The 24135-nt window shown below is 41.9% G+C and overlaps 1 protein-coding gene across 6 annotated transcripts in view; it reads left to right on the top strand.

Moving 5' to 3' along the window:
• The first annotated feature begins 396 nt into the window (after positions 1 to 396).
• tcf12 (transcription factor 12) overlaps positions 397 to 24135 on the top strand; it is a 156261-nt gene continuing 132522 nt past the window's right edge. For 3 of the 6 annotated variants that reach the window (XM_060911283.1, XM_060911282.1, XM_060911288.1), the window contains exons 1-4: positions 397 to 700; positions 1603 to 1692; positions 2835 to 2907; positions 23995 to 24071. In XM_060911283.1, coding sequence (XP_060767266.1) covers positions 698 to 700; positions 1603 to 1692; positions 2835 to 2907; positions 23995 to 24071 — 243 coding nt within the window. In that variant the 5' untranslated portion in view covers positions 397 to 697. Of the gene's footprint in view, positions 752 to 1602; positions 1693 to 2834; positions 2908 to 14520; positions 14627 to 23994; positions 24072 to 24135 lie in introns of those variants that run through there. The other 3 variants (XM_060911285.1, XM_060911284.1, XM_060911286.1) reach the window with 3 other exon arrangements.

Genomic DNA, 24135 nt, shown 5'->3' with positions numbered 1-24135 from the left:
CGAACCCGGACCTTCTTGCTGTGAGGCGACAGCGCTAACCACTACACCACCGTGCCGCCTTACATTAGCAATGTATAGAGTGGATTTCTGATTAGTTTAAAGTGATCTTCATTGAAAACAACAGTGCTTTTCTTTCAGAAATAAGGACATTTCAAAGTGACCCTAAACTTTTGAACGGTAGTGTGCATTATAAGAATAACTACCAAAGCTTTCGTGCGACAAATTTTCAGCAGAACGCTGACTCTTCCTATATCTGAGTCGATTCACCCAAAAGAACCGGTTCAACGAGTCGACTCGTTCTCAAACCACAGTCTCATCCAAACTCGAGGCGCATCACTCCCTCTGTAGAGCTGGCGGAGGGATACACTGTTTTAACGTCATCGGTGTGCTGAGGCTCTCGCCAAGGCAAAAATGTCTGCCTAAGGGAAACTCGGAACTTACCCAGAGTGGATATTTTGCAAAAATATATCGACATATATATCTCTATATACATATATAATTACATAGATATCGACTTCTCTGTCTTTAGACGCGAATTAAAGAAAGCTACAATCCCATTGCCACACCGAGCGCCCTTAGTCGGATTTTAAACACGAAAAAAAAAGGTAAAATTATTGTAGCGAGTTTGTTTGCAAAGGTTTGGGACTGGCTCAAAGAAGTTGGGATACAGAAAAAGACTGGAGCTGATATGGACTGAATGGTCGGCATTTGCTTTTACTAATGTCAAATTTCTAGTCTTCATTACTGTTCTGTGAGTTGAATCTAAATATTAGGACTTTGTTTGTTTGTTTGTTTGTTTTTTGCATCCTTTATATTTATTTACATCCCATACAGGCTGTCGGATACTGGCTTCCATCTCGACCAAACTAGTCAGTGCCTTCATGGAACACAAAGTCGCAGAATATTCCTGGGCTCTGGGTTTCCTTTTATTGCTAACTTGTATCATTTGTAGATGCTTTTAAGTATGTGCTCCCCCCGCTGGCGTTGTTCTTGCTCTTATGTCTCACTTTATCTCGGTATCATTGCATGCTTTTTCTGGTTGGAATGCGTCTAATGATGCTGTTGTGTCTGTGACAGTCAGCTAACCAACCTTCCTTTCGAGCTTCTCTCGCCTTTTTCTGGCTTTAAGTCCAGACTGTTTTGCAAATTTCCTCCATAATAGATTTGCATAATTTGTGCCTGAGGGGTTAAATAAAGATAGCATGCTTTTATTAGTAAAACTGACACGTTTAAACGGTCAAAATTGTGAACCGGAGAGCAGTAATTCAACGTTATCGCCTCCGCCGCCATACTATTAGGACTCGAGGCTGGAAATACTTCGTGAGCTTGAGAGAGAGAGAGAGAGTGTGAGTGTGTGTGTGAGAGAGAGAGAGAGTTAGTGTGGCTAATGTTTTTGCTAGCAGGCTGCATTAAAGAAAAAACAAATGAGCAGGAACAAAACAAACCTTTAGGGGAATATTTTAAAAGCTGTCAAGAAGTTTGAGTTTAAAGAGCCTCCTGTGTGTGTGTGTGGGTAATTGTTCAGATGCCCCAAGTGTCTATATGTTGGCCAGCAGTGCAACTGGAGTAATGTTTGTTTGTTTTTGTTTTTGTGTTTATTAGAGTTGTAGGAGTGTAAAGATGAATCCTCAGCAGCGGATCGCCGCTATCGGGACAGATAAGGAGCTGAGTGACCTGCTGGATTTCAGTGCGGTAAGCCAGTCCAGGTTGATTTATCAAGGCTTGATCTAGATTTTCATTCGTTTAAAAGGAGTGCTGTGTCGTTTCTAAGGACACGATTCAAGCTTTTCACATCTTGCTGTAAGTGTTCAGTGGAAGTGCTGGATTCAAGTCAGTAGGGGAAGCGTTCCATGTTCGAGCGTTCACACTGACCTTAATGATGATTCATAAATCTCCTTCATTTCTACCGATCACTAAATATGAAAGTTTTGATGTATTTTTTTTAATGTCTGTTTTTGATCTGAAAACATGCCTACGGTACTGTACGAAAGTCTTAGGCACTCTCAAAAAAAAAAAATTCCCCCCCCCCCCCCCCCCCACACATGCTTTATTATCGGATTTTATCTTATGACTTCGCTTTGACTTTTGTATAAAAACATATATATATATATTTCAGATTTCCAAACACTCGTTTTCCGGCGCATAATTAAATGTTACAGAAATATGTTTGTGAGTAACGAAGGCAGTGTGTTACTGTGCTATACTGTAAGAGACGCTTTTTTTTTTGGACAAAAACTTAAACATTATGAAGCCTGCTGGGTTTTGGTGCAAAAATAAGAAGCAAGTGTGACAAAGCGTCTAGAAGAACTGTGTCTGGTTCTTTAAGATGCTCAGTAAAACCTACAGCTCATGTCTTGATGAAATTGCACCAGTAGTACCTGAGACTGTTTGTAATCAAAGGGTCGTCACACCAATTATTTGTTTCATTTAGTACTGTTTACTGCTCTTTATATATAATATATATATTTTAAATGTAGAAACATGTAATTTCATTATTTTTGAAGGCATCTTTGCTCTACGGCATTTCTTTACATCTTGCGACGACTTTTGAACAGTACTATGTATAAATTAGTTTGTAGAATGAAGCTAAACACTCCATGCACCTCAGTGAGAAGCACAGGTAGTTTCGTACCCTGTGTACCAACCTCTGTAATTTAATACACATCACGTTTCTTAAGATTTAAGATCGGGTTCTGTATCCGCTGTGCTTGTACACAGCATTTAATGTTTTCTGTTATTATGTAAGACTAAGATTTTTGAAAATCCTTATTTTTTTTAACACAGTGCAAATGTAATAACGAAATCAAATTTCACATTTGTCTGTCTTTCTGTAGATGTTTTCACCGCCGGTGAGCAGTGGTAAAAACAGACCAACGACTCTAGGGAGCAGTCAGTTCAGTGCACCAGGTACATCCTTTGTGAATTTTTTTTAAATGAGTGTGTGTCTGGCTTTTCGCGTTCACGTGCTGGTGCGGTGAGGTGAGGTGCCTTTCACTGTGCTTTGATTGCTGTCGGTAATCCTGATTGATTCCAGATGCCACTGAAGGTGTTTCAGATTTTAGCGTTTTGAGGTTAATGAGGAGCCAGTGCAGGTTCATGGTGTGTGTGTGTGTGTGTGAGGCATCACAGTCTGGAGAACGCATTTCAAACTCCACCTGGAACTAACATTGAACCTGGGTTATAAATATGTTCTGATATAAAGTGCTTTATTTAGTGTCAGAATTGTGGATTATAAAATGTTTTATTTGTATCATGAGTTTTATTTATGCTTTTAACAGCATAATGAAACATAAGCTTTTAATTCTGCCTTATCAATCAATTCATACAAGATGTAAAGTCACACCAGTTTTGATTTATTTATTTATTTATTGGCTATGTTAGCCAAACTGTACTGGTTATGATTTTTTTTTCCCCTCAAGCACATTCTCAGTGTCCGTGTAATTTTATTTAAATGACGAAATACTATTGTTGCTGTCAAAACATCTGTGGGAATGTATTTCTTGAGTTATTTCATTGAAAGAATCGTCTACTCCCTTTCCTACGATGCCCCGATCTGTATTAGAATTTGTAATGGAGCCTGAAATTCATTCAATGATTTAATTACTGTCTAATGAAAGACACAGCATTTAAATTTTATTTATATAAAATATAAAAATACACGCGATAAAAATAAATATATATGTGTGAAATTATACACGTGTATAATTTATATATAAAATATACACACTTTTTTTTTTTGTATATATATATATTAGGGTGCATCAGTTGCCCCCTAAAAATGAAAAGTTCCTCCGATCATGATGCATTTTTGTTTTTATGTTCCTTTTGGTAAGAAAACACACTGGGTGAAATATTTTGACAAAATTCAAAAGTTTAATGGTGGCACCAGGAGCTCAAATTTATGGAAAAAGCTGCTATTTTATGACTTTGATGACAAAATTTCGATCACTTTTCATGAAACATTATGGCACCTTATAGAGTATACCAAATATCTTAGATACACATTTTTAGTCCATATTCTAAATATATTCTCAAGCACAGTTTGAGTTTTAGCTGTTCATTGAATCATTGTTCAACTACTTTTAAACAATACAAATGTATTATGAATCACATTAACGCTTCTCAATCCCTTGCAAAGGTTCTTAACATGATCTCTGGCTCACAAGAAATCAATAAATGGAGTCCAACATTGTGATTCAAACCTTACGCGAAAACATAAAATAAGCGTTTTTTGGCAAAAAATGAACCTCATGGTGCCACCGTTAGACTTTTGAATATGATCAAAAAAATTTTACAGGATGTCTTTATTTGTGAAAAGGAACACCCAAACAAAAATGCAGCAGATTTTATGAAAGTGAGGGCAACTGATGCACCCTAATATATATAATATACTGTGTGTGTGTGTATACACACACAATATTTGTATGTGTGTGTGCGCGTATGTCTCATAATATTTAACTGTTTCCGTAAAAAAAAGGCGCAAAATAATATTCAGCCATCAAAATAAGCAGATTTACTCATATCTCAAGACAAATTGGTTATTTCTGGTGATTGTTGTATTTTTGTTTTACACATGTTCTAAAACTTGTATAATTTCTCTTCACATTGGTTGATTTTAATGTTTGTAGTTCTGTCTCATGTAAAACTAATAAGCAGGCACCAACATTAAACCAATTCAAACATTCTAACTTTCAGTCTCAGTCAGAAGTGTTCAGACACCTACTGATTAAATGACTCTTCATTTATTTCGAAAATAACAGTGAAGACGTTTAGGTCGGAAATGACACATTCAGAAATTATATCATGACCAAGAAAGTGCTCCACAAATGAAAACGCATGAAATCTGACGGTTTGCGCCGTCTCTGTGTGTCTCAGCAGCTCCTGAGAAGCCACATGGGACACTTTTCGAGCAGTCTGAAATTTCCCACATGCCCAGCAAACGGCTGTTTTAACTCCATCCTAAATAAAAACTACTTGTTGGAAGGCATTTAAAAAAAAAAAAATCTTTTTTTTTTTTAAGCACAATCTTTTTACTTGCTACTTATATTTGTGGTCAAATTTTAAAGATCAAAACGTCTTTAAGGTCACACAGGTGTGTCCAGGCTTTTCACTGGGACTATGAATGTTGCTCTGTGTAAATTACAGCACCTGCCAGGGGGCCACAAAATGTCGATAGTCTGGAAAATATGGTTCCCTGCACGTTATTCCCAATTTCTCCCAATAAATCTCCGCAGACGTCAATGGCGCTCCTGCGTTTGATGAATTTCGTGTCTTGGGTCAGTGGCTGAATGTTCCCTGCTGTAGGGTTATTTAGTCTGTTCCCACCGTCACAATAAGGACTACAATATGTGCTTCAAGTCAAGTCCTGTTTGTAATAAAATACGACAGCATATTATCCTTTTATGTAATAAGCATCTATGTTTTAGTTTAGCATGATACAGCACAGAACTCTTGCCATTCTTTGACCATATTGTGTTTGAGTTAACAGCAATGTAGACGTGAACTTTAGTGAACACGCGATGTGCAGGATGTTCTGTAAACCCACTGATGGTGTGTCCTGTTTAGACAAAAAGTCAGTGGCGCTTTTTTTTTTTTTTTGCGTGCTGGCGTCAATGTTTTTGAAAGGTTGTTCTTTATAATGGTGATTGTCAGCTGTTTTACTTGTTGCTTCGATCATAATATAATTAAAACGACTCAGTTTCTGTTGTTCACTGCTGTCGCAATATTCTCTCGTCAAGCAAAATATGACGCTGTTCTCCATTTGTACGCTCAACAATTTAATCCTGTGCTCCATACCGTGTTTCTGACCTGAATGACCATGAGGAGTATGTACCATCTGATTTCTAAACTAGGACACTTTGAGCAAAACAGTTTCGTTGTCGTTCGTGTCCAGACTCAAACTTGGATGACTGAGAGACCGTTTTATGGATTGATAGCTTGGGATTACCCTGTTCGTGAAAACGTATGCGGCGTGTTGAGAATTTGTTCATGAAAAGCTTTTCCTGTTCAGCTGAAAGGACATTTTTGGTACGTTTACGGCTTGCTTTCACCTCCATAAGCGCAAGGCGGCGAGAGTCGTGTGATCTGAATGCCCTCGGGCTCATCTGCAGTTCAGTGTGGCATGTCTAACCTACATAACAGCGGAGTTCGCGTTTGTCTGCTTGATCACGGTTAGTCCACACAGCTTGGTTATCGTGTATCACGCTGCAGTACAAAGATAAACGTCCAGGACCGAAGTGGAACGGGTGACTTTCTTGGGCTGTGTGATAAATTTTTATGATAAATTTTTCTGAAAGCACTCTGGCGATCGATCGTGTACTTTTATAACGCGTGCAACCCGACTCTTCAAGCTGACTGGACGTTAAAATTAAACCTTTACCAGTTTTCATCATTGTGAAATAATTTGTGTGTAAATGATGCTATTTTTGATTCACTCTTTAGCAAAACAAAATAGTCCTGCATGTTATGTATCGAAAAATGTATATCAGTGTAATATAGTGATTTTTTTTTTTTTGGTTGTATATTCCCCTCCTTAATCAATAGTGTAATTAAGTGTAATAATTATGTCTTTTACTCTGCGAGACATTGTAACCTTTGATTGTAATGAAAGGAAAAGTAGATGGATAGATGGTCGTGACGTAATTATTTTGCGATTGCTCCAGGAAGCAGTCAGTCACGCAGGTCAGCGCTGTTCTATTATTTTGTCCCACACTCCAAGTCTCGCAGCAGCCATTCCTTGACGTTTCCTGAAAAAGTGCTGAAATCGAGAAAGGCTCCCTATTCAGACCGGCGCTCTGTCTCTGCGGTCTTTGGATTAGAAAACACTGTCATCTTCTGATTAATAATTAATGAGGGATCGGAAAGAATCAGAAATGATTAGTATTCGCTATTTTATTCAGCCCGAGTATCCTCCTTTGTTGCAAGCATTTCAGAATCCCTAAAAGTCAATAGCTTGACGTTTTCAGATAATTTCTCACACAAAAATTAAACTGCTTTGCTGTGCAGAGATATAAAAGGTGACAAAACTGTACTTGAGCAAAGCTTATCATCAAAGGCTTGTTAGAGGATTCACGCTTTTTTTTTTTTTCCCCCTCTCCCTCCTGTTTTAAACAACGCCTAAGTCTCTCATTTAATCACACATTTATTTTGGAATGGATTATTGCAGAACGGAGTGGTTTATTATTTCAAAGATTTCCAGCATCTAAGACGGTGCTTTTCTGCAGTTTCTGTTATTAAAACCGCCCTGATAGATTTTTTTTTTTTTTTTGCGCTCCGGAAGCCATTGTCTCTCGAGACACCCTCAGTTAGTTTCTACATTTCTCTGCTTTCACATCTCAAAAATTTTCTTCTATTAAAGTTTGTGCAATAGTGTACTTTGGAAACTTGGTGTGGGATGTTGTAGTTATTTTCGATAACATTTCTACAGAAGTTCAGAAGTTATTTTAGCATTGTTGGGAAAAGACCCATCACCATACCATACCATACCGAGTTAAGGCTTGGTTGGAAAATGTCCCGATGAAAGGGTTTGTGAACGACTCGTGACCTCTGTGAGACATCGGTTTACCTGCCACCCGCTCTGCGATACACCGCACCGTACCACGTGTGATTTATTTCATGTTTTGAGTTGTGGTTTCCTTTGACTTGCCATTTCAGCCAGGCTCGAGTGAGAGTTTTTAGACAGTCATTTCTGCATCACAGGTCGCCAACTGACTCGCTTATGAGGATCTTTCTGTTGCCATAGTGATCGATGTGCTTTGATGTCAGGTTATTTGGCCCGGCTCGCGCATCATCTTCCCCGTTTCCTCAAAAGACGACAAAAAGCTGGACACGTCCATGACGACGGGTTTAAAACGTGTTACGTTGTTAATGCTGACTCGTTTGGATGTTCTCGTTTCCTAATCACATACTGTTTAAAATTATTCTTCGCCAGCGGCGCATGAACAAGTGCATTTCTTTGGGGGGCTTCAGCTGCGCTTCCAGAGAAGCTGTCAACTTTTTCATCTGTTCCCTCGACACTGCTGAAGCAATCACAGAAATCTGGAGCACGGAGAGAGAGGGGAGGCTGTTCAGGTGTGCTGCCGTGGAGAAAAGCTCGATGCGGAGCATACAGTGCACGATAAAGAGTATTGTAGTCCAGAGAAGGTGAAGGGAGTCTTTTGAGCCTCCAAAGTAGCCTGTGTTAAGGAAAGGGAGTCCGATGAGACGGGTTTGATTATCGTCATTGATCGTGTTTTTTTTATGGTAGTTAATGTTTATTCTTAAAACGGGACTGTTGATTAATATTGTTAAGTCTTGTGTATTCTCCATCAGGGTCTAAATTGCTGTGTATGTCTGAGTAATAATATCTAACAGTGTTTAAGTTCAACATTGCTACGCTTGATGAGCCATCAGAGCAGTTTCCTTTGGGGGAGGGGAAGCTGAAACCAAGGCAGATGAAGATAGGAGTTTCCTCCTCTCCTCTCCTCTCTTCTCCTCTCCGCTCTGCTCTGCTGAAGCTTTGGATCCGTGTTTTGTATCCACGAACTCGTTGCCTCAGGACATACGATAATCGGAGCTGGAGCTACACTGATGATCTGAGCCTCGGCAGCACATTTTTAATGACACCCTTCCACTTTCTAGCAGATGTGAGCTGCTTTACATTACCTAATATAATGGACTATTTATGGGCCATACCGAATTAAGACTTGAGTTTCGAAAAGTCAGCGAGACGTGCGTTTGTGAAAAGCAACGATGGCGTTTAGTTTGAGCGTAACTGTGACTTTTGGAAACAAGTTTGAAAATCCATTTGACTTCCTAATCCCAGTGTGAGGCACAGAGACGTACAGAGGCCAGATCATTTCACTTTACAAGAGATGGACCATTCACTGCATTCCAATTTCATTACACATCTGACCCATAAGTCCCTCTGTATGTGGAAACAAGATTAAGCTCCTGTGAGCTTAAATCATAGTTCAGAATTGAATTTGAGAGTACTAGCTTGGGAATGGGCTCTGAAATGTTTTTCAGACGCATCCATAACATCTTGCCGGCTAGCAGGATTTTTTTCAGAACGGAGATTATTCCCATTTCTGATGCTAATGTGAGTCAGATCAGTAAAGATTTCCGTTTGTCTTCTTTAAATGACACATAACCCTCCTGCACAAGGTCTCGGGGTCAGCACAAGGCGTGTATGTTTCATAGTCAGATTCTCCCCTGGGAAATGACGATATTCTGATGTAGGACTGCTGTAACCTCACACAGGCAGGCATGCGCAACGCACATCTCGGTATTAAAGAAGATGTAGAAAAAGACAGCACCTTTGGCTTGCCCAGGTGCGAGCGCTGCATTTCAGCTCGTCCTTAACCGAGACGGCGAAGGCTGCCTGCCTCTAATGACTGTAAAACATGCAGTCAGTCACATTCAGGCAGGGCTGTGAATCAGGATTCGATTAGGAGTAAGAGGAGAGATTGGCACAGGGTAAAGGAATAAGGTTCCTTTTCGATCCGTCAGTGTGGGAGTGATTGGTTTCAAGCAGAAAGACTCAACGGGGAGAACCAAAGGGGACACGGGGCAGATTAGCCTAGTCAGCTTTGTCCTTCACATCATTACTGAAGTTTCTTTGTGTTTTTGCATTGAATCATTTTGAAAGTGTTTGGTTTTTGAATATTCAGATTTGATTTGCTGACACTTTTTTTCCCCCCCCGTTGACGCTATACATTTTAATGAGGTCGAGGTGGACAAATCAATAGCCTGGCCTCCTGGGACAAGCAGATTTGATGTTTTTAACCAGCAAAAGGGGAAGAAACCTATTCTTTTATCAAGTTAAAAAAAAAAATCAAGTTTTAATTTTGTGTCCAACCAGCATTTCATGGTGGTGCAGTGCACCTTGATGCTGTAACACCAAACCCATGGGCTGAGGTGCGAAAACATTTCACCAGTTTATCTGTGAAGATACTCAGGCCCTGTCCACACGGCAACGGATTCAGGTGAATCTGATAAAATTGTTTATCGTTTCGGCCTGGCATCCACACGGCACCGGCGTTTTGGGTGCCCCAACATGAAATCTTTTGAGAATGGGTTCCAGAGTGGAAAGATCTGGCAATGGCGCCGTTGCGAAGTCGTCTGGATGAGTAGAACGGATTTGTTTACGATGACGTCACAACCACATGTGCTTCACGCCGGGTAGAAGTGTAACGAACTCGATGCGAGTTGTCAACAAATCCTATAACTTGGTTCATGAAACGCGCTTACAAAATATTTTCACTGTGAATATTTATTGTGTAATGGTGCAAAGTGAGAAAGAGAGAGAGAATAGCCCTTAGGGCAGAGTCAATCCCGCCAGCAAAAATAGGGGAAAAAAAGGAGCGATCTCACCTCTTCAGATGTTGGTTTAAGTCCTACAATACATTCCTCAAAAAGGGCGTAGAAGAACAAATTAATCCATCAACGTGTAGCATTCAATTTATTCCGGACCATTAAAGACGCCGCCTTCCGCGTAGAAGCATACGTCATCCTCGCCGCCATATTGGATGGGGCAAAGCGGAGAATAAAGATGCCTCATTCATGTGCTGCGTTTAACTGTACCAACAGGTTTGCCGTCCAAACGAGATCACATGGGATTACCTTTCACAGGCGAGACTGGAAAAATACTTTTCATTGTATTTGGTCATTATAACGTAATTTTACGAACAGATTTTTCTGACTTTGTGGCTAATATGAAGTCTCGCGCATAATAGTTTATGCGCATGCGTCCTTACTACTTCTATTGTTCTGTGTCTCTGATGGGACCGTCTTACAGCGCCCCTAGAGGTGTGGCATGTGTATTGCATCGTTTTCAGCAAGCGTTGCGTTGCCATATGTACCTGATATTTTGCTGATCCGTTGCCCATGTGGACGCGATATATATATATATATATATATATTTTTAAATCTCGTTGCCGTTGTCGTGTGGATGTAGCCTCAGTCATCCAGGTACATAGTAATCTGTGGTTGGTAGAAGAGAGCAACTGGACTTGCTTGAAGATTCTTGAAGACGTTTCGCCTCTCATCTGAAAGGCTTCCTCGGTTCTGTCTGACTAATAGGGAGTATCCAGTATTTATCCTCTCATGGATCATCATAGAATCCGAATCGGAATGCTGATGATTGTATTGTAGGTGGCTGATAAAAGATGTCTTAGACACCCACCTCTGTTCAATGATGGTCGTTCCAGGTTGACAAAAATGAACGATCCTCTCTGGCATCTTAGCCAGACATCTTGGCATCTTAGCCAAAGAGGATCGTTCATTTTTGTCAACCTGGAACGACCATCATTGAACAGAGGTGGGTGTCTAAGACATCTTTTATCAGCCACCTACAATGCAGCCATCAGCATTCCGATTCGGATTCTATGATGATCCATGAGAGGATAAATACTGGATACTCCCTATTAGTCAGACAGAACCGAGGAAGCCTTTCAGATGAGAGGCGAAACGTCTTCAAGAATCTTCAAGCAAGTCCAGTTGCTCTCTTGTACCAACCACAGATTTCACCAGTTAGCAGGATCAGTTCGTGTGCCCTGATGACGAACGATCTTTTCAGAAACAGGAGCACACAGGTACGTAGAAACACCGAAGAAACTTCAAGTTATCAAGAGCAAACTTGTCCTCTAAGTAAGAGCCACCTTGCAGTGAACAGTATGAAGAGAAAATACAAAGGTTTACTCAGTGTAAAAGAAAATAACGATGCTAAACAGACACACGGAACATCAAAGCTCATCGCTGATTATTTGTCGGGGCTGTCGGCCTGATGAGCCGCGTTAGAAACGTTATTCGGAGACGACGACGATGTAATTAAATCCTTCATTTCCCTTCGTCCGCATTAATGCACTTAACTTGTTCAGTCTCTGCCGTTCCATTACCACTTTTTAGCCTGGCCAATTAGGACTGGGCAGCACACTGGAGTATTTACGTGCAAAATGAGCAAATAGATGTATGATTTGGCCTCCCCTGCGTGTAATGCCGAGTGTTGTGTTGTGTAGATCAGAGTGCACTGGTATCATAGGCTGAATGTTGTGGTTAGCACAAGTGCATTGGCCTTGTGGCCTTTGTGTAGGAGCCATGTTTGGTGTTTGTAGGAGGTTTTCTGGCACTCTGAGACTACCTCTCATCATCCGAGTTTATTAAGCAGCCCTCTCTGCCAGCTCGCCTGTTTGTGTTTCCTCGCTGGAAAAAGTTTCCCCGCTGTGGAGCGATAAGACCTCGGCCTGGCCGCGCAGGTGCTGAAGAGGCCCATAGCGAGATGGCATGCCGTGCGGACTCGCACTCGGGCAATAAGCACAGTTTGTCATGGTTAAAGAACATGCTAGAAGTGATGGTGTCTCTCACACACTCCTGTTCAGTCGCGCACGCACACAAACCCTCAGCAAGCCAGTAAGCACTGCTCCTGGGCCTGCACGACCGCCTGAGTGTGGCGCAGAGCGTGACCCGAAGCCTGATACTTTTATCAGGATTTCCATTTTAGATACAGAAAATGCTGATGAGGAGAAGCCATTGTAGTGCGAGCACTAATCCCCAGCAGTGGCCGACTCAGCCTCTCCTATGTATAGATTTTCCCTGCAGTGCATTTGCACTTAACTTGGTTTGGTATTTGTAGGTTCAGAAAACAATTTCCCCCTCCCCGCTCCTCTCCGTACTAGCACAAAATACCAATCAAATTGAAGTTCAAATCTCTTCTCTTGAAAAAGACTTGAGGATTAGTGTGTAGCACTGATTTGTTCCTGGTTTTAATTTATCTTTCGAAGGATTTAAAGTAATAAATTAAAGACGACGGGGCCTGTTTCAAGCCTTTCTGAAGCATTCGACTTTTATGCAGCCTCGTGTGTGTTTGATTGATTTGTAGTTCCTGTAGCAAGGCGAGAGAGGTGGATTTTTATTTTTTTTAATTTAAACTACAGGTTATGCATTAGCCTACTATGTTTATTAATCATAAGTCTTTTATTGTAAATACTATTTTATTTCTTTAAACGTGTGATTTTTTTTTTCCCCCATTCAAGATATTTAACGTGCACAAACAGATAAAATGGTGATAAACCTGACGCAGGTTTCAAGCTTCAGCTTGGCTAATGATAGACACAGCACATGACTGTAACTGGTAGAATGTGTTTCTCATAGGAATACAAGAAAAATGTTCTTGGCAGTACTTAAGACACTAAGCACTAAGGCCTTGGTGTGTTCTCCAGTGCTCAGGGCCAGAGAGAGTTAATCGATATAAAGCTAGCGTGTGTTATTCAGTGTGTGTCATCTTGGCTCCTCTCTCGGTGTGACAGATGGGATCTCTGAGGGTAGTGGTCATAAGCTCTGATTGGCTATCAGTCAGTTCATTGCATCATTAATATTGGCCTGTCATGTTTTTTTTTTTTTTCTCTTTAAAAATCCCCCCAAACTTCATACATTTGGCTGCAAACTGCTTTTCTTTATACAAGTTCCCTCGATGTGAGCGCGATATAAAGAAAGGTTGGCGGTGATGTGTGGTCATGTTCAAGAGGAACAGACAGAGCAGAGCCTCCAATGCCCACTTGGCACTACTGTCTGCCAACCCCATCAGGACATTCAACTGATCCAGCATGCAGTGCAGTGGGAAGCAGAGGACGATGACGTCCAGGCCGCCCTCCATGTTGGCTCGTATAGTCTTCGTGGAAAGACTCCGAGGGTTTTGTGTACCGTAGTGTTTCATGATCGTCACCACTCGCATTAAACATGCAGCAGCGCACATTTGTGAATGAGAGCGTGGATGTACATTGGCAGGGCTGGATGCGCTGTGCTTATGTGATTTATGTAAATGCATAAATACACAGGCGTGCACTTCTTCGATATTTGTATAAAATCCATTGATATGCACTGCCTTGTGTGGATGTCAGGGGAGGAGACGGAGAGCTCTCGGCGCGAACGCATTTGTTTGTGGTTGCACTCAGGCCGGCTGATGAGTGATGCGATACCAGCGTTGGAGCAGTCATAAAGACGCAGCTCTGATTAAACCCCACTAATGAGCAGCTCAATAAAAATAAATCCTCCTGATGCAATAAACGCCGTCTTGATTGCAAGCACCCAGGGGTGTGATAGCGTAATCCTTTTGTGCTGGATGCACAGAACGATGTGTGCGCGTCGCAAGCCTAAGAAGACGTGCCTTTTAGTTATTTGCATGATGAAGTAACAGGATGCCTTGATTTATTCGAGTCTCTTGGTGTGTTGTTCTTGTGGTTATAGACAGCAGAATTTCCGTTTGTGATCAGATATGAAATGACTGCACTTCATTTGACACTGTATTCCTGCTTGTGCTGAATTTAATTTTGCATTTGAGCAAGGCAAATCGCTTGTATATGTTCTGCAGAGCCCACAGCCTTTTTATGAGGGAGATAAATTTCTCATCCAATTGCCTCGTGTGCCGCCATTCCTCTGATGGGGCTCAAGGTTGGAGGAAGAGGCACCTTTCCCCCATAAGCGATTGTGAACATATGGCGTGGGCGCAGCACAGGAAGGAAGTGTGGAAATCGCAGGGAATGAGAGTTTGGATTAATGCGTCTGAACTGGGCATGGCCAGACAAATCCAGCAGAACTGCTCTGCCAGGACCCCTTAAAGGCTCCAAACAGAGTGAGGGAAGGGTAGAGAGAGGTAAAGAAACTTTTTTTTTTTTTTTTTAAACCTCTGCCGTTTTTATTTCAAAGACACTGCATTAGTCACTTTAGGGCTTGTTTTTGACGGGCAGCGAACGGGTCACGGGGTGTACGCTCAGCAGGAATGCTGGGTAAAATGAGGTGACGGAGTAGCTTTGTGGAGTCTCTCTCTCTCTCTCTGTGTGAATGCATGTTTAATTTAATGTTTATGCAGAGTAGGGTTTTATTCTAAAGGCTTATTTCTATATTTGCCAGAAAAAGTCTGTGCCTCATGAGTAAGATTAGCAAAAACAGTCAAGTTCTCTTGAGGGAACTTTGCAAAATGTTAAAGGAAAAATTCAAAGGAACGCATAATTCTTGTTTTTGGATAATTCAGATGTTCGTGTTGAACAAGTGCAATAGATAGTTTTCACCGACGTCACGGCATTCCGGGGAACGCCCCCCAGCCGCCATCTTGCAGGGCAAACAAAACGGACCATCGCCACTACCGGCTACGTTATCTCGGACGAATTTATGAAGTTATATAGTCAGTTTTCTAAAATAAAGATCAATGTCGGCAAAATCAAGCAAGCAGAAGTATATGGATACATTGGACGACATCTCACGACAACGGTATGCAGCCAAACTGGCCTTGATTGGGGGAATTGACCCCTACGAAGTGGACAAAGAAGCATTTTCAAGTGACTATGCAGGGCTGCCATCCATATCGTACCCTGATATTGTGAACTATTTCGTGAATACTAAAAGTGCGTGAATACTAAAAGTGCCTACACACTTGACGACCTCAAAACATACAAGTCGCTGGAGTCATAAAATTATTTTGTCTGTGGCTGGGTCCACGAAGTCCACCAAAAACAAGTGAGAGCCATGTCCTAATTACAGCCAAGGTATGTACACATTGGAGTTTTAGAGCTCTCAACACTGCATATAAATGTGTGTGTATAATATCGAGTTGATTTAAGACAAATTTTACATCCATTAGTGGTATTACAGTACCATGTCAGTATAAACTTTGTAATATAATTAACTGGTATGTAGGCTTGTTACACAATTGTTTGTTTATTTAAACAACTTACCACTTATAAAATGATCGGAGCAGACTTTGCTGTGTTTGGAAGGCTGAAAATCCTTGCGGTTGATTCTTGCAAGCCATAGATTTCTCCTTTGTATGCTGAGTTTCTTTGTTTGCTCGCCTTCGTGCTCCCGTACAGTGGGAATTCCATAAAAGCTCCACTTGACGTCATCATCTGACCTATTACGACAGCCGTGAATACAACAGGTGTGCACCATTGCTAGCTTTAAATAGTAATAATGTAACTATAAATGTAAATAATATATAAATAAATGTAACTCGCGCGTTACAATGTGTGCTCAGTGACCCGTACGGTAAGCTTGCCCTACAAGATGGCCACCACCAGGGAATCCCCGGCTCTGTGACGTCATGTGAAAACTATCTATTAAGTGATCACAAAAGGCACTGGGTTTAATGTTTTAGAAATTTCTAAGCAGGCTCTGGGACACCCCCTATACACACACACACACACACACACACACACACACACACACACACACACACACACACACACACCATACATGTCAACCTTTGGTCAATCAAACCTGTATAACCAACCTCCAAAATCCGTATTTCCCTTATAAAATCCTTATAAGATGCAAATTAACATCATTTACCTAAAATTTGAATGATAATTAACAATGATATATCCAAGTTACTTTTTATTCAATATTAATAACAATAAACCTTCAGAATGAATACAAAGCTCCAATGTTTGACAAAAACACAAAGTGTCACTCTAATGTTCTGAATTGTACTCCATGACAGCTTTTTTTTAGCAGTCTGCACCAATACCTCACTAGGCTGCATGTCACAGCAAGTGTCTGTGTTGATCTTGCCGGAGTGCCCATTCAGAATCTTTTCAGTTGCTAGTGAAAGTCGCTCAGGTGGAAATACGCGTTTCAAACAAAATGTTACTTCCCGGTTGGCGGGATTCTAGCAATGCGGTGTGCACATGATCAAAAGTGGAACGAAGTCTCGCTACCACAAGATAACGCGCGATTTCATAAGACTCTTTACTGGCTGTCTGTGGTGTACAGCACGTTTGTAAATGTTATGCGCTCTTTTATCATCGTGGGAATTGATTATAGCTCTAAATAAATATTGAAGTTTTTTTTAAAATAATCCGTATAACTTTATTTGTACGCCCGTATACTACGTTTATTGAATCAAATGCGTATAAAATACGGACATTCCGTATAGGTTGACATGTATGACACACACACACACACACACACACACACTTGTTGAAATCACAGTTCACTCTTATCAGAGCCATTTATATATTCTTGAGCTCTTATGACCTTATATGACTAGTTTGTTTAAATGAATGAACAGGTTTCATATCTAAACCTCCAGTAACTCGGAACAGGAAGGCGTATAAATAATGCCAACTCCGAAGTGTTCTGTTGGTGGAACGTTCAGGAATAAAAAGCTCGATGGTGTCAATAAATAGCCAGAATTATTCCTGTCGACATTTGAATAACGATCCTTATATTTGAATGGTTGAATGATATTCAAAATAAAACTCTGTGCTCTGTGGAAATTCTTTTAAAGTTATAGGAGTTCTGCAAAAAGTTTGAGAACCTCTGATTAAGAGCAATACTTACTGAGTCACTGTTTACTGGTTTTGTGTGTGTGTGTGTGTGTGTGTGTGTGTGTGTGTGTGTGTGTGTGTGGAGTCCTGGAACATGTGACATCTCGTACAGTAGCTGGCTATGACTACGTATAGAAATCGCACTGATCACCACTAATAATATTCATAGTCCCAATATTTGTTAGGTTGCACAGTGAAACCACTCAAATAGCTGGTTCATCAAGTTACACGATTATCAGATACCGTGACGATCACTGGTCAGATTGGTCACATGCATTTCTGTTTTTAGAAGATCAGAAACTTTCCTGGAAGCGGGCTGCTCAAAATAATTCTTTTTGCATAGGAAAATTCGCCTGCTCTGCTTTCAGATGTTTTTTTTTTTTGTTGTTGTTTGTTTTTTCTTTGAGTCATCCTCTCACACTTTTTTTTTCATGAATATTTCCCTACATCCATAACTAGCAGTGGGATTATGTTTGATATATGCACGACGTGGAGTGTGTGTGCACGCGCATAGGCCTAGTTGTTTGATATGTGTGTGAGCGGTGTGTGTGTGTGTGTCCCACAGAGGAGCCTTGTTGTGTGTGAGAGTGACAGACAGCGCTGTGTGGCAGTCTGCAGTTTGGAAAGCAGGAGGCTGTCCTAATGAAGACGATGCTATAGTCATGACAAACTCCCCTGCCACCGCCAGCACACTTCATCAAGCCCCTACCAGCATCCTGCACTTCTCTCTCTCTCTCTCTCTCTCTCTCTCTCTCTCTCTCTCTCTCTCTCTCTCTCTCTCTCTTTTCCCCTTCATGACACAGTTCACTGCTCCAGTGCTCCCCCCTACACAGTTTTAGATTACTGTAATCCCTGCGTGTTTGCGTGCGTGCTTATTTTTGTGCGAGATGGCTTTGTCACGACAGCTTCATGCATTTATTTTTAGATTTCCTGATTTTCAACTTGGATGGTTTGACGTTCTTTTGATCTCAGTTTGTGATGTCGCGGAATCGACCCGATCACACTTAACATGCACGTTATTAGAAAATGATGTTGAGCCACAGAACACACATGCTAAATTAGCTAGTTGGCTAACTTAGCCAATGTGAGTGGTGAAGAAAATCATGATGATTATGGAAAATTGTGACTGACTGACTGACTGGTAAATCAATAGCTGGGGTTGTGAAAGATGAGCTAGCTTGCAAGCAAATAGCTAGCATTCTAGCTAGCATCATCGCTGGACTATAGCATTAACTTCACGAGGACTGCTTCCTGCTTGACTGACTTGCTAGTTATCTGAGGTGGTGTTTACATTAGACCGTATCCGTCTCGTTTTCGTCGCGGATGCACTGTCCGTGCACATTAAAACGCCGGGAAACGACTCCACAGGCGGAACAACTTGAATCTGCCAGGGCCCACGTATTCAACCCAGTTCGTATCTGATCCGGTGCTGTGTAAACATTGAGGAACGAGGAAACGCAGTGCTGAGCTCTAGCTGACGTCGTCATTGGACAACGTCACGGTGACATCCACCTTCCTGATTCGCTGGCGTTGGGATCACACACACAGCGGCTCAGTCCCGAATCACTGCTCGTGGGCTTCACTCCCGAATCACTGCTCGTGGGCTTCACTCGCGCGCTCTGTGAGCTGCGCAGGGCCGGAGTGCGCACCCTCCAGAGGGCACTCGCTGTTCAGGGCGGAGTGATTTGGAGCGCAGGAGGAAGCGCTGAGCCGCACTGAGGTTTATTTACACATTTCAACTTATTTACCTCCTTCAGGCGCTTAAACTCAGTGAGAACATGAACATCACAGCCAGGTGTGTTTATCTGCTGGAGAAGGTGTTCGCTTGCCATCCTTCCACTTGCAAGTGGTGAGTGACTTGCGCATGCCCGATATGCACTGGGATCATGTGACGTGCCGTCTAATTAGTCATGTGATTAGCGTATCCGTGTATTGGCGTTGCTGTGTGCACGCGAATCGTTTTAAAAACGTTAATCTGATGATCCGCTGATAGTCTAATGTAAACACCACTTGAGATCCAGAAGGACTTTGCACATTCATGCATCGTGTTTATAGATCTCCAGATTTGTAATGAGTGTAAACAAGACGTTGAAATGATTTTTATAAGTTCCGGTTTTCTATTTCATCCAGGTTATTTGTAATAGTTTAAAATCGGATAATAATTTTTTTTTTAAATGTGCTGAGCAGCAACCCTATTTACAGGGTAATATTGATAATATTCATGGAGAGCTGAGTTGCTTTAAGTCTCCCAAATCTTGGAAGTATTCTGCAGGCTTTATTCCTTATACTTCCTTCAAATGAGTCAGAACTAAGGAAAGAAATGGTAATCCTCCTTCAGCCAGAGGCCGCATCATTTCTTCTCTTCACTGTGGGATCGTATCGATTGCATCTCCACAGCAGATCCCGCGAGCGATGTCCGTCTACCCTGCCAATGCAACACTCTGAGTCCATGGCAATTTGGCATGCAGCAGGTCCCAAGAAACGGCTCGAACCTTCAGTGATGTCACGTCTGGCGTGTGCGTTTTCACCGCGGTGGCCGGCAGCGGTCAATCAAAGCCTCGACTGTGTTGCTTTTTTTAAAGTGCCAGAGCACAGAAGCGAGCCACTCACTTCTGTGAGTAATTTCTCCATTGCTGTTTTTTTTTTTTCTGCACTGTACGTCTGTGTGAAGGGACATGGACACCTGTTTGGCGATTAAACCCCAGAAGAGAGCCTGTCTCTGCCAAGAGAAATATTTGCCTTCCAGTCAAGGTTGTGTTCTCATGCAAGAGTATTTTGGTGTGAAATGGTGAGGATATTACACATTTCTTCCTTACAGTAAGTTGGCTGTGATTTGACGAGTTTTACACCAAGTGTTTTCCCTGAAAAGAAAACCTTACACTGATCTACATGTGTTCAGTCCATCATGACCACCCTTTAACGTTTCTGTGCAGTGTTCGTGTCTGAACAGCTGGTTGAATTAAACGTGCTTTCGAATATTTCTCTCTTCTCACACGTTGACATTTATACAGGTTTAATCTTTGACTCCTCTCTCTTACCCACACAGTGGCTGTGTATCACAATTTGAGGTCCCGCTTTAAAATGTTTGTGCTGTGCTTTATCACATCAACCCACCTTTAGGCTAAACGTTTCCAGATCGTATAAATAAAGCTACCCTTAGACCCTGTCATAATTAATTAAAAAAGTAAATTTGGATGTAAAATTCCACAGCGAAGTACAGTTCTGAATAAGAATCCGTCATGCTTCCTAGCCACTGAAATAAGAAAGACAAAGATTTGTTCACAAGGCAGCACTGTGCCAAGCTAAATCCATATTTAAATCCTGCTCTCAACAGACACTGCATGTAAATGAACCCTCTTTGGCACTGGGCGAGAGCACAAAATCCGTGGCAGTTAGGTAGAAGCGCTTAGGCATGCATAATTTGCATTTATTTTGGAGCTAATTTTCATAATTAAGCACGAAAAAATTACGCCTTTGAAATAATTATAAAGATGAGCTACACGATACATATCGGATGCTGGCGAGAGGCAGGAACGGCGTGCACGCTGCTCAACAGAATCAGATTTGCAAACGGAAAGGTGGTCAGTAGATGATTTAACTTGAAAACATTGAGGTTTATATGAGGAATCGAATGTCGTTACCTGTTAAACAACAGTGACTGTTTGTAAAAAGACGCAAGGATTGGCACAGAGCCACGTGTGAGCGCTGGGATCAGAATCGGAGCCATCAGCAGGTACAGGCGTGGAACACGTGTCGCTCTCGCACTGCTGGCGATGTAGCGACGCGATAGCGTCGCGACAAGCCGACGTGCCCCGAGTCGTTCACAGGGAGGCCCGTGCTGCAAACCTGTTACACACCACTGTGAACGAGTGCAGCTATAAAACTGATTCATAGCCACAAAGTGTGTGCGGGTCAGGTAAAGCCTGGTGTACTTGACCCGCTGTTTAGGTATATGAGCACTTTTCAATGAGTAGTTTGGAAATCGTCTTTCAGTGCCTGACCTTGGTGACCGGAGCCTCGTGACTGGCGCTCTGTGATTTGGCAGATGGATAAATCGAGCGGCTGACTCATAATAGAACAAACCATGGAAAGGGGAGTTTTTCTCTCTCTCTCTTGCGCTCTCTCTCTCTCTCTCTCTCTCTCTCTCTCTCTGAATTGAAGTCCACTTTTCAGCCAAAGCTTCTTTAAAAAAAAAAAAAAGCGAGAGAGTGAGTGAGAGTTGTTGGTTTGAAATCTATGTAACAGATGTTTGTTTAATATATTTCACAGGAATAAAAGTGCTGTAAAGACATGTGGCCCAAATTCTTTTGTGCTCCTCTGAGAAGGACTTCCCTGTGAGGTCATTTCCTCTGCTGTAAATACAGAACACATGTCCTTTTCTTTTGACACATTCCAAATCTGACTGAGTGAAAGTGAAGCAGTGACCCAGCCCAATTTCTGTTTTCAAACTGAGGTTTGTTTTCAAATCGAGGCTTGTTCATGTCTGTTTTTTTTTTTTTATTCTTCTATTTTACATCATCATCATCATGATGTTCCCCTTTCTGAAGACTTGGGTCCTTGGGGTACGCCCATGTCAATGAGGCACATAAAGTTCTCTCTATTGGGCCTTTTCCACTACCCTTTTTCAGCTCACTTCAGCCCGACACGGCTCGCGTTTCGACGACCTCAGAGCAGCACGACTGAGCTCACTTCAGCCTTACTCAGCACCCAAAACTCGCACGGTTTTGGAGCGGGGCTGAAGCGAGCCCAACCGAGCCGAGTGGGGCTAGGGGCGTGAGGAGACACTCCCCTGTGCACTGATTGGTGAGGAGGAGTGTCCTCACATGCCCACACACGCCCCGCGAGCACGCTGGGATCTGTAAACACCGTAAACCCGGAAGAAGAAGAATTACGACGAAGAAGATGATCAGAAAACTAGAAGATGGATGTTGGATGTAGAAGATGGATCCATGTTTATTGTTTACTATCCGGGTCGTGAGACTACCGCTTAAAAGGTCACTGATGTCACCGTTTGCGCCGCCTAACGACATCACGTGACGTCCACCCACTTTCGCTAACTCCACCCAATGTGTCCACCCACTTCCAGCCAGCACGCTTCAGCGCGGTTGTAGTCGAAATGCAACCCCAACAGCCCCACTCAGCTTGACTCAGCCCAACTCGGCCGCATTGGTAGTGGAAAAGCCCCATATGATGGCGGCTCATAACCGGAACATATACATTATAATCCCCTTCTCTCCTTAATATTGTGCCTTCGTCATGCTAGACGGTGCTGTCGACATGTTAGACATGTTACTGATGTGAAGAATCGGTCAAATATTTCATTCCTGCAGTGCCGAAGGAGAAAACGCCTGCCTCAGTCAGGGTTGTGAAGGCCACCGTCTTCTTTGCAGGAGTGCCACACAGACAGCTTGGCCTGGAGATTGTCTTTGGCATGAGATCAGTCTTTGCCCACACACTCTCTGATTGTGTGCTATAGGCCTTCAGGGGGGAAAAAAAAAACCCAGCAGAAAAGCTCTCTATCGCTTTCTCTCCCTTTTGCACACTCCCTCCCTCTCTCTCTCTCTTTCTCTCTCTCTCTCTCGCTTTCTCGCTCTGTTGTTTGTTCTCCCTATGCAAATTCCTAGCTCATAGTTGCTATTTAGTATGTGGCCTGTCCAGCCATGCAGTACAAGCCAGTAAGGTTTAGCACGTTGTTAACCCTGCATGCATCAGAAATGTGTTATCCATCATCTCTGTTTATTTTTTATTTTTTATTTTTGTAATCTGTATAAGTACGTGGGTCTTCGCAATTGGTTTACTTCACTTTGATATGTTTTGTATGTTATAACCGAGTGAAATCAAATGACAAATATCATGTTCTGGTGAGATGGATTATCAATAACTCGGGGCAATATTGATGTTTTTCTGCCGCAATTTTGTGGCTCGTACTTGAGACTGTGAAATGGAATGTCGTTACCTGCAAAACAATATTGGCTCAAACAGCACAAAGACACAAAGATTCATATATCTTTACCCAACAGCGTTCATAAAATGCAATTTTGCGAGAACTAGATATTGTATTTGTTCATCACATACCAGATGTTGAATCTATTCAATTGTCAACTTTTTTATTGATTTATTTATTTTGTGTGTTTTTTGGGTTTTTTTTTTTTCGGTGGCTGTCTTTGAGAGCTGCAAGGCTGCATAAAATATGAGCTTCATCAGGTTTCAGTGCTCAGCTGTTTTGATGAGGTTGAGTTATACATCACTGCCAAATCAGAGCAGCCCAGTTGCTCGCCTATGAACACCAGTGCGTGCCGGGGAGCAACACGTATCTGGGCGTGATTTATGTAAAGCAAAATAAATGACTGACATACCGTACTATGATTGGTAAAGCCAAGATTTTGAATGGAAGTACAATGGATTAGACAGTAGACTGCACCGTTTTTTTTTTTCCTTTGCCTGGAGAACGTGCCTGCTTTATGTGGACTCGTTTAGTTTTGTGCGTTTTTTTTTTCCCCATCGTGATTGCTCGTTATCTTGAATTGTTTATAAGAAATAGTTGATTGTTTTTTCTATATCACGATACGACACTCGAATTAAAATATTTCTTTCTTTTCCCTCACTTGTGCCTGTTGTTGTGTGTTCAGTGTGCTGTATTGTATAGTACAGTAGAGCGCTGCAGGATGATGGAGATGTGTATCTGCTCTGTTGACAGGTATAGATGAGAGGACAACCGAGGCGTCTTGGGCCGCAGGTGGCCAGTCCAGCCCTTCCTATGACGAGTCCTCCAGGGTAAGAAGGATCTCTCGCACTCGTTCTTTCTCTCTATCTGTCTCTCTTGTTCTGTCTCTTGATC

Source organism: Neoarius graeffei, chromosome 27 (genome assembly GCF_027579695.1).
Source record: "Neoarius graeffei isolate fNeoGra1 chromosome 27, fNeoGra1.pri, whole genome shotgun sequence".
NCBI lineage: Eukaryota > Metazoa > Chordata > Actinopteri > Siluriformes > Ariidae > Neoarius > Neoarius graeffei.
This window is presented reverse-complemented; position numbering and strand designations above follow the sequence as displayed.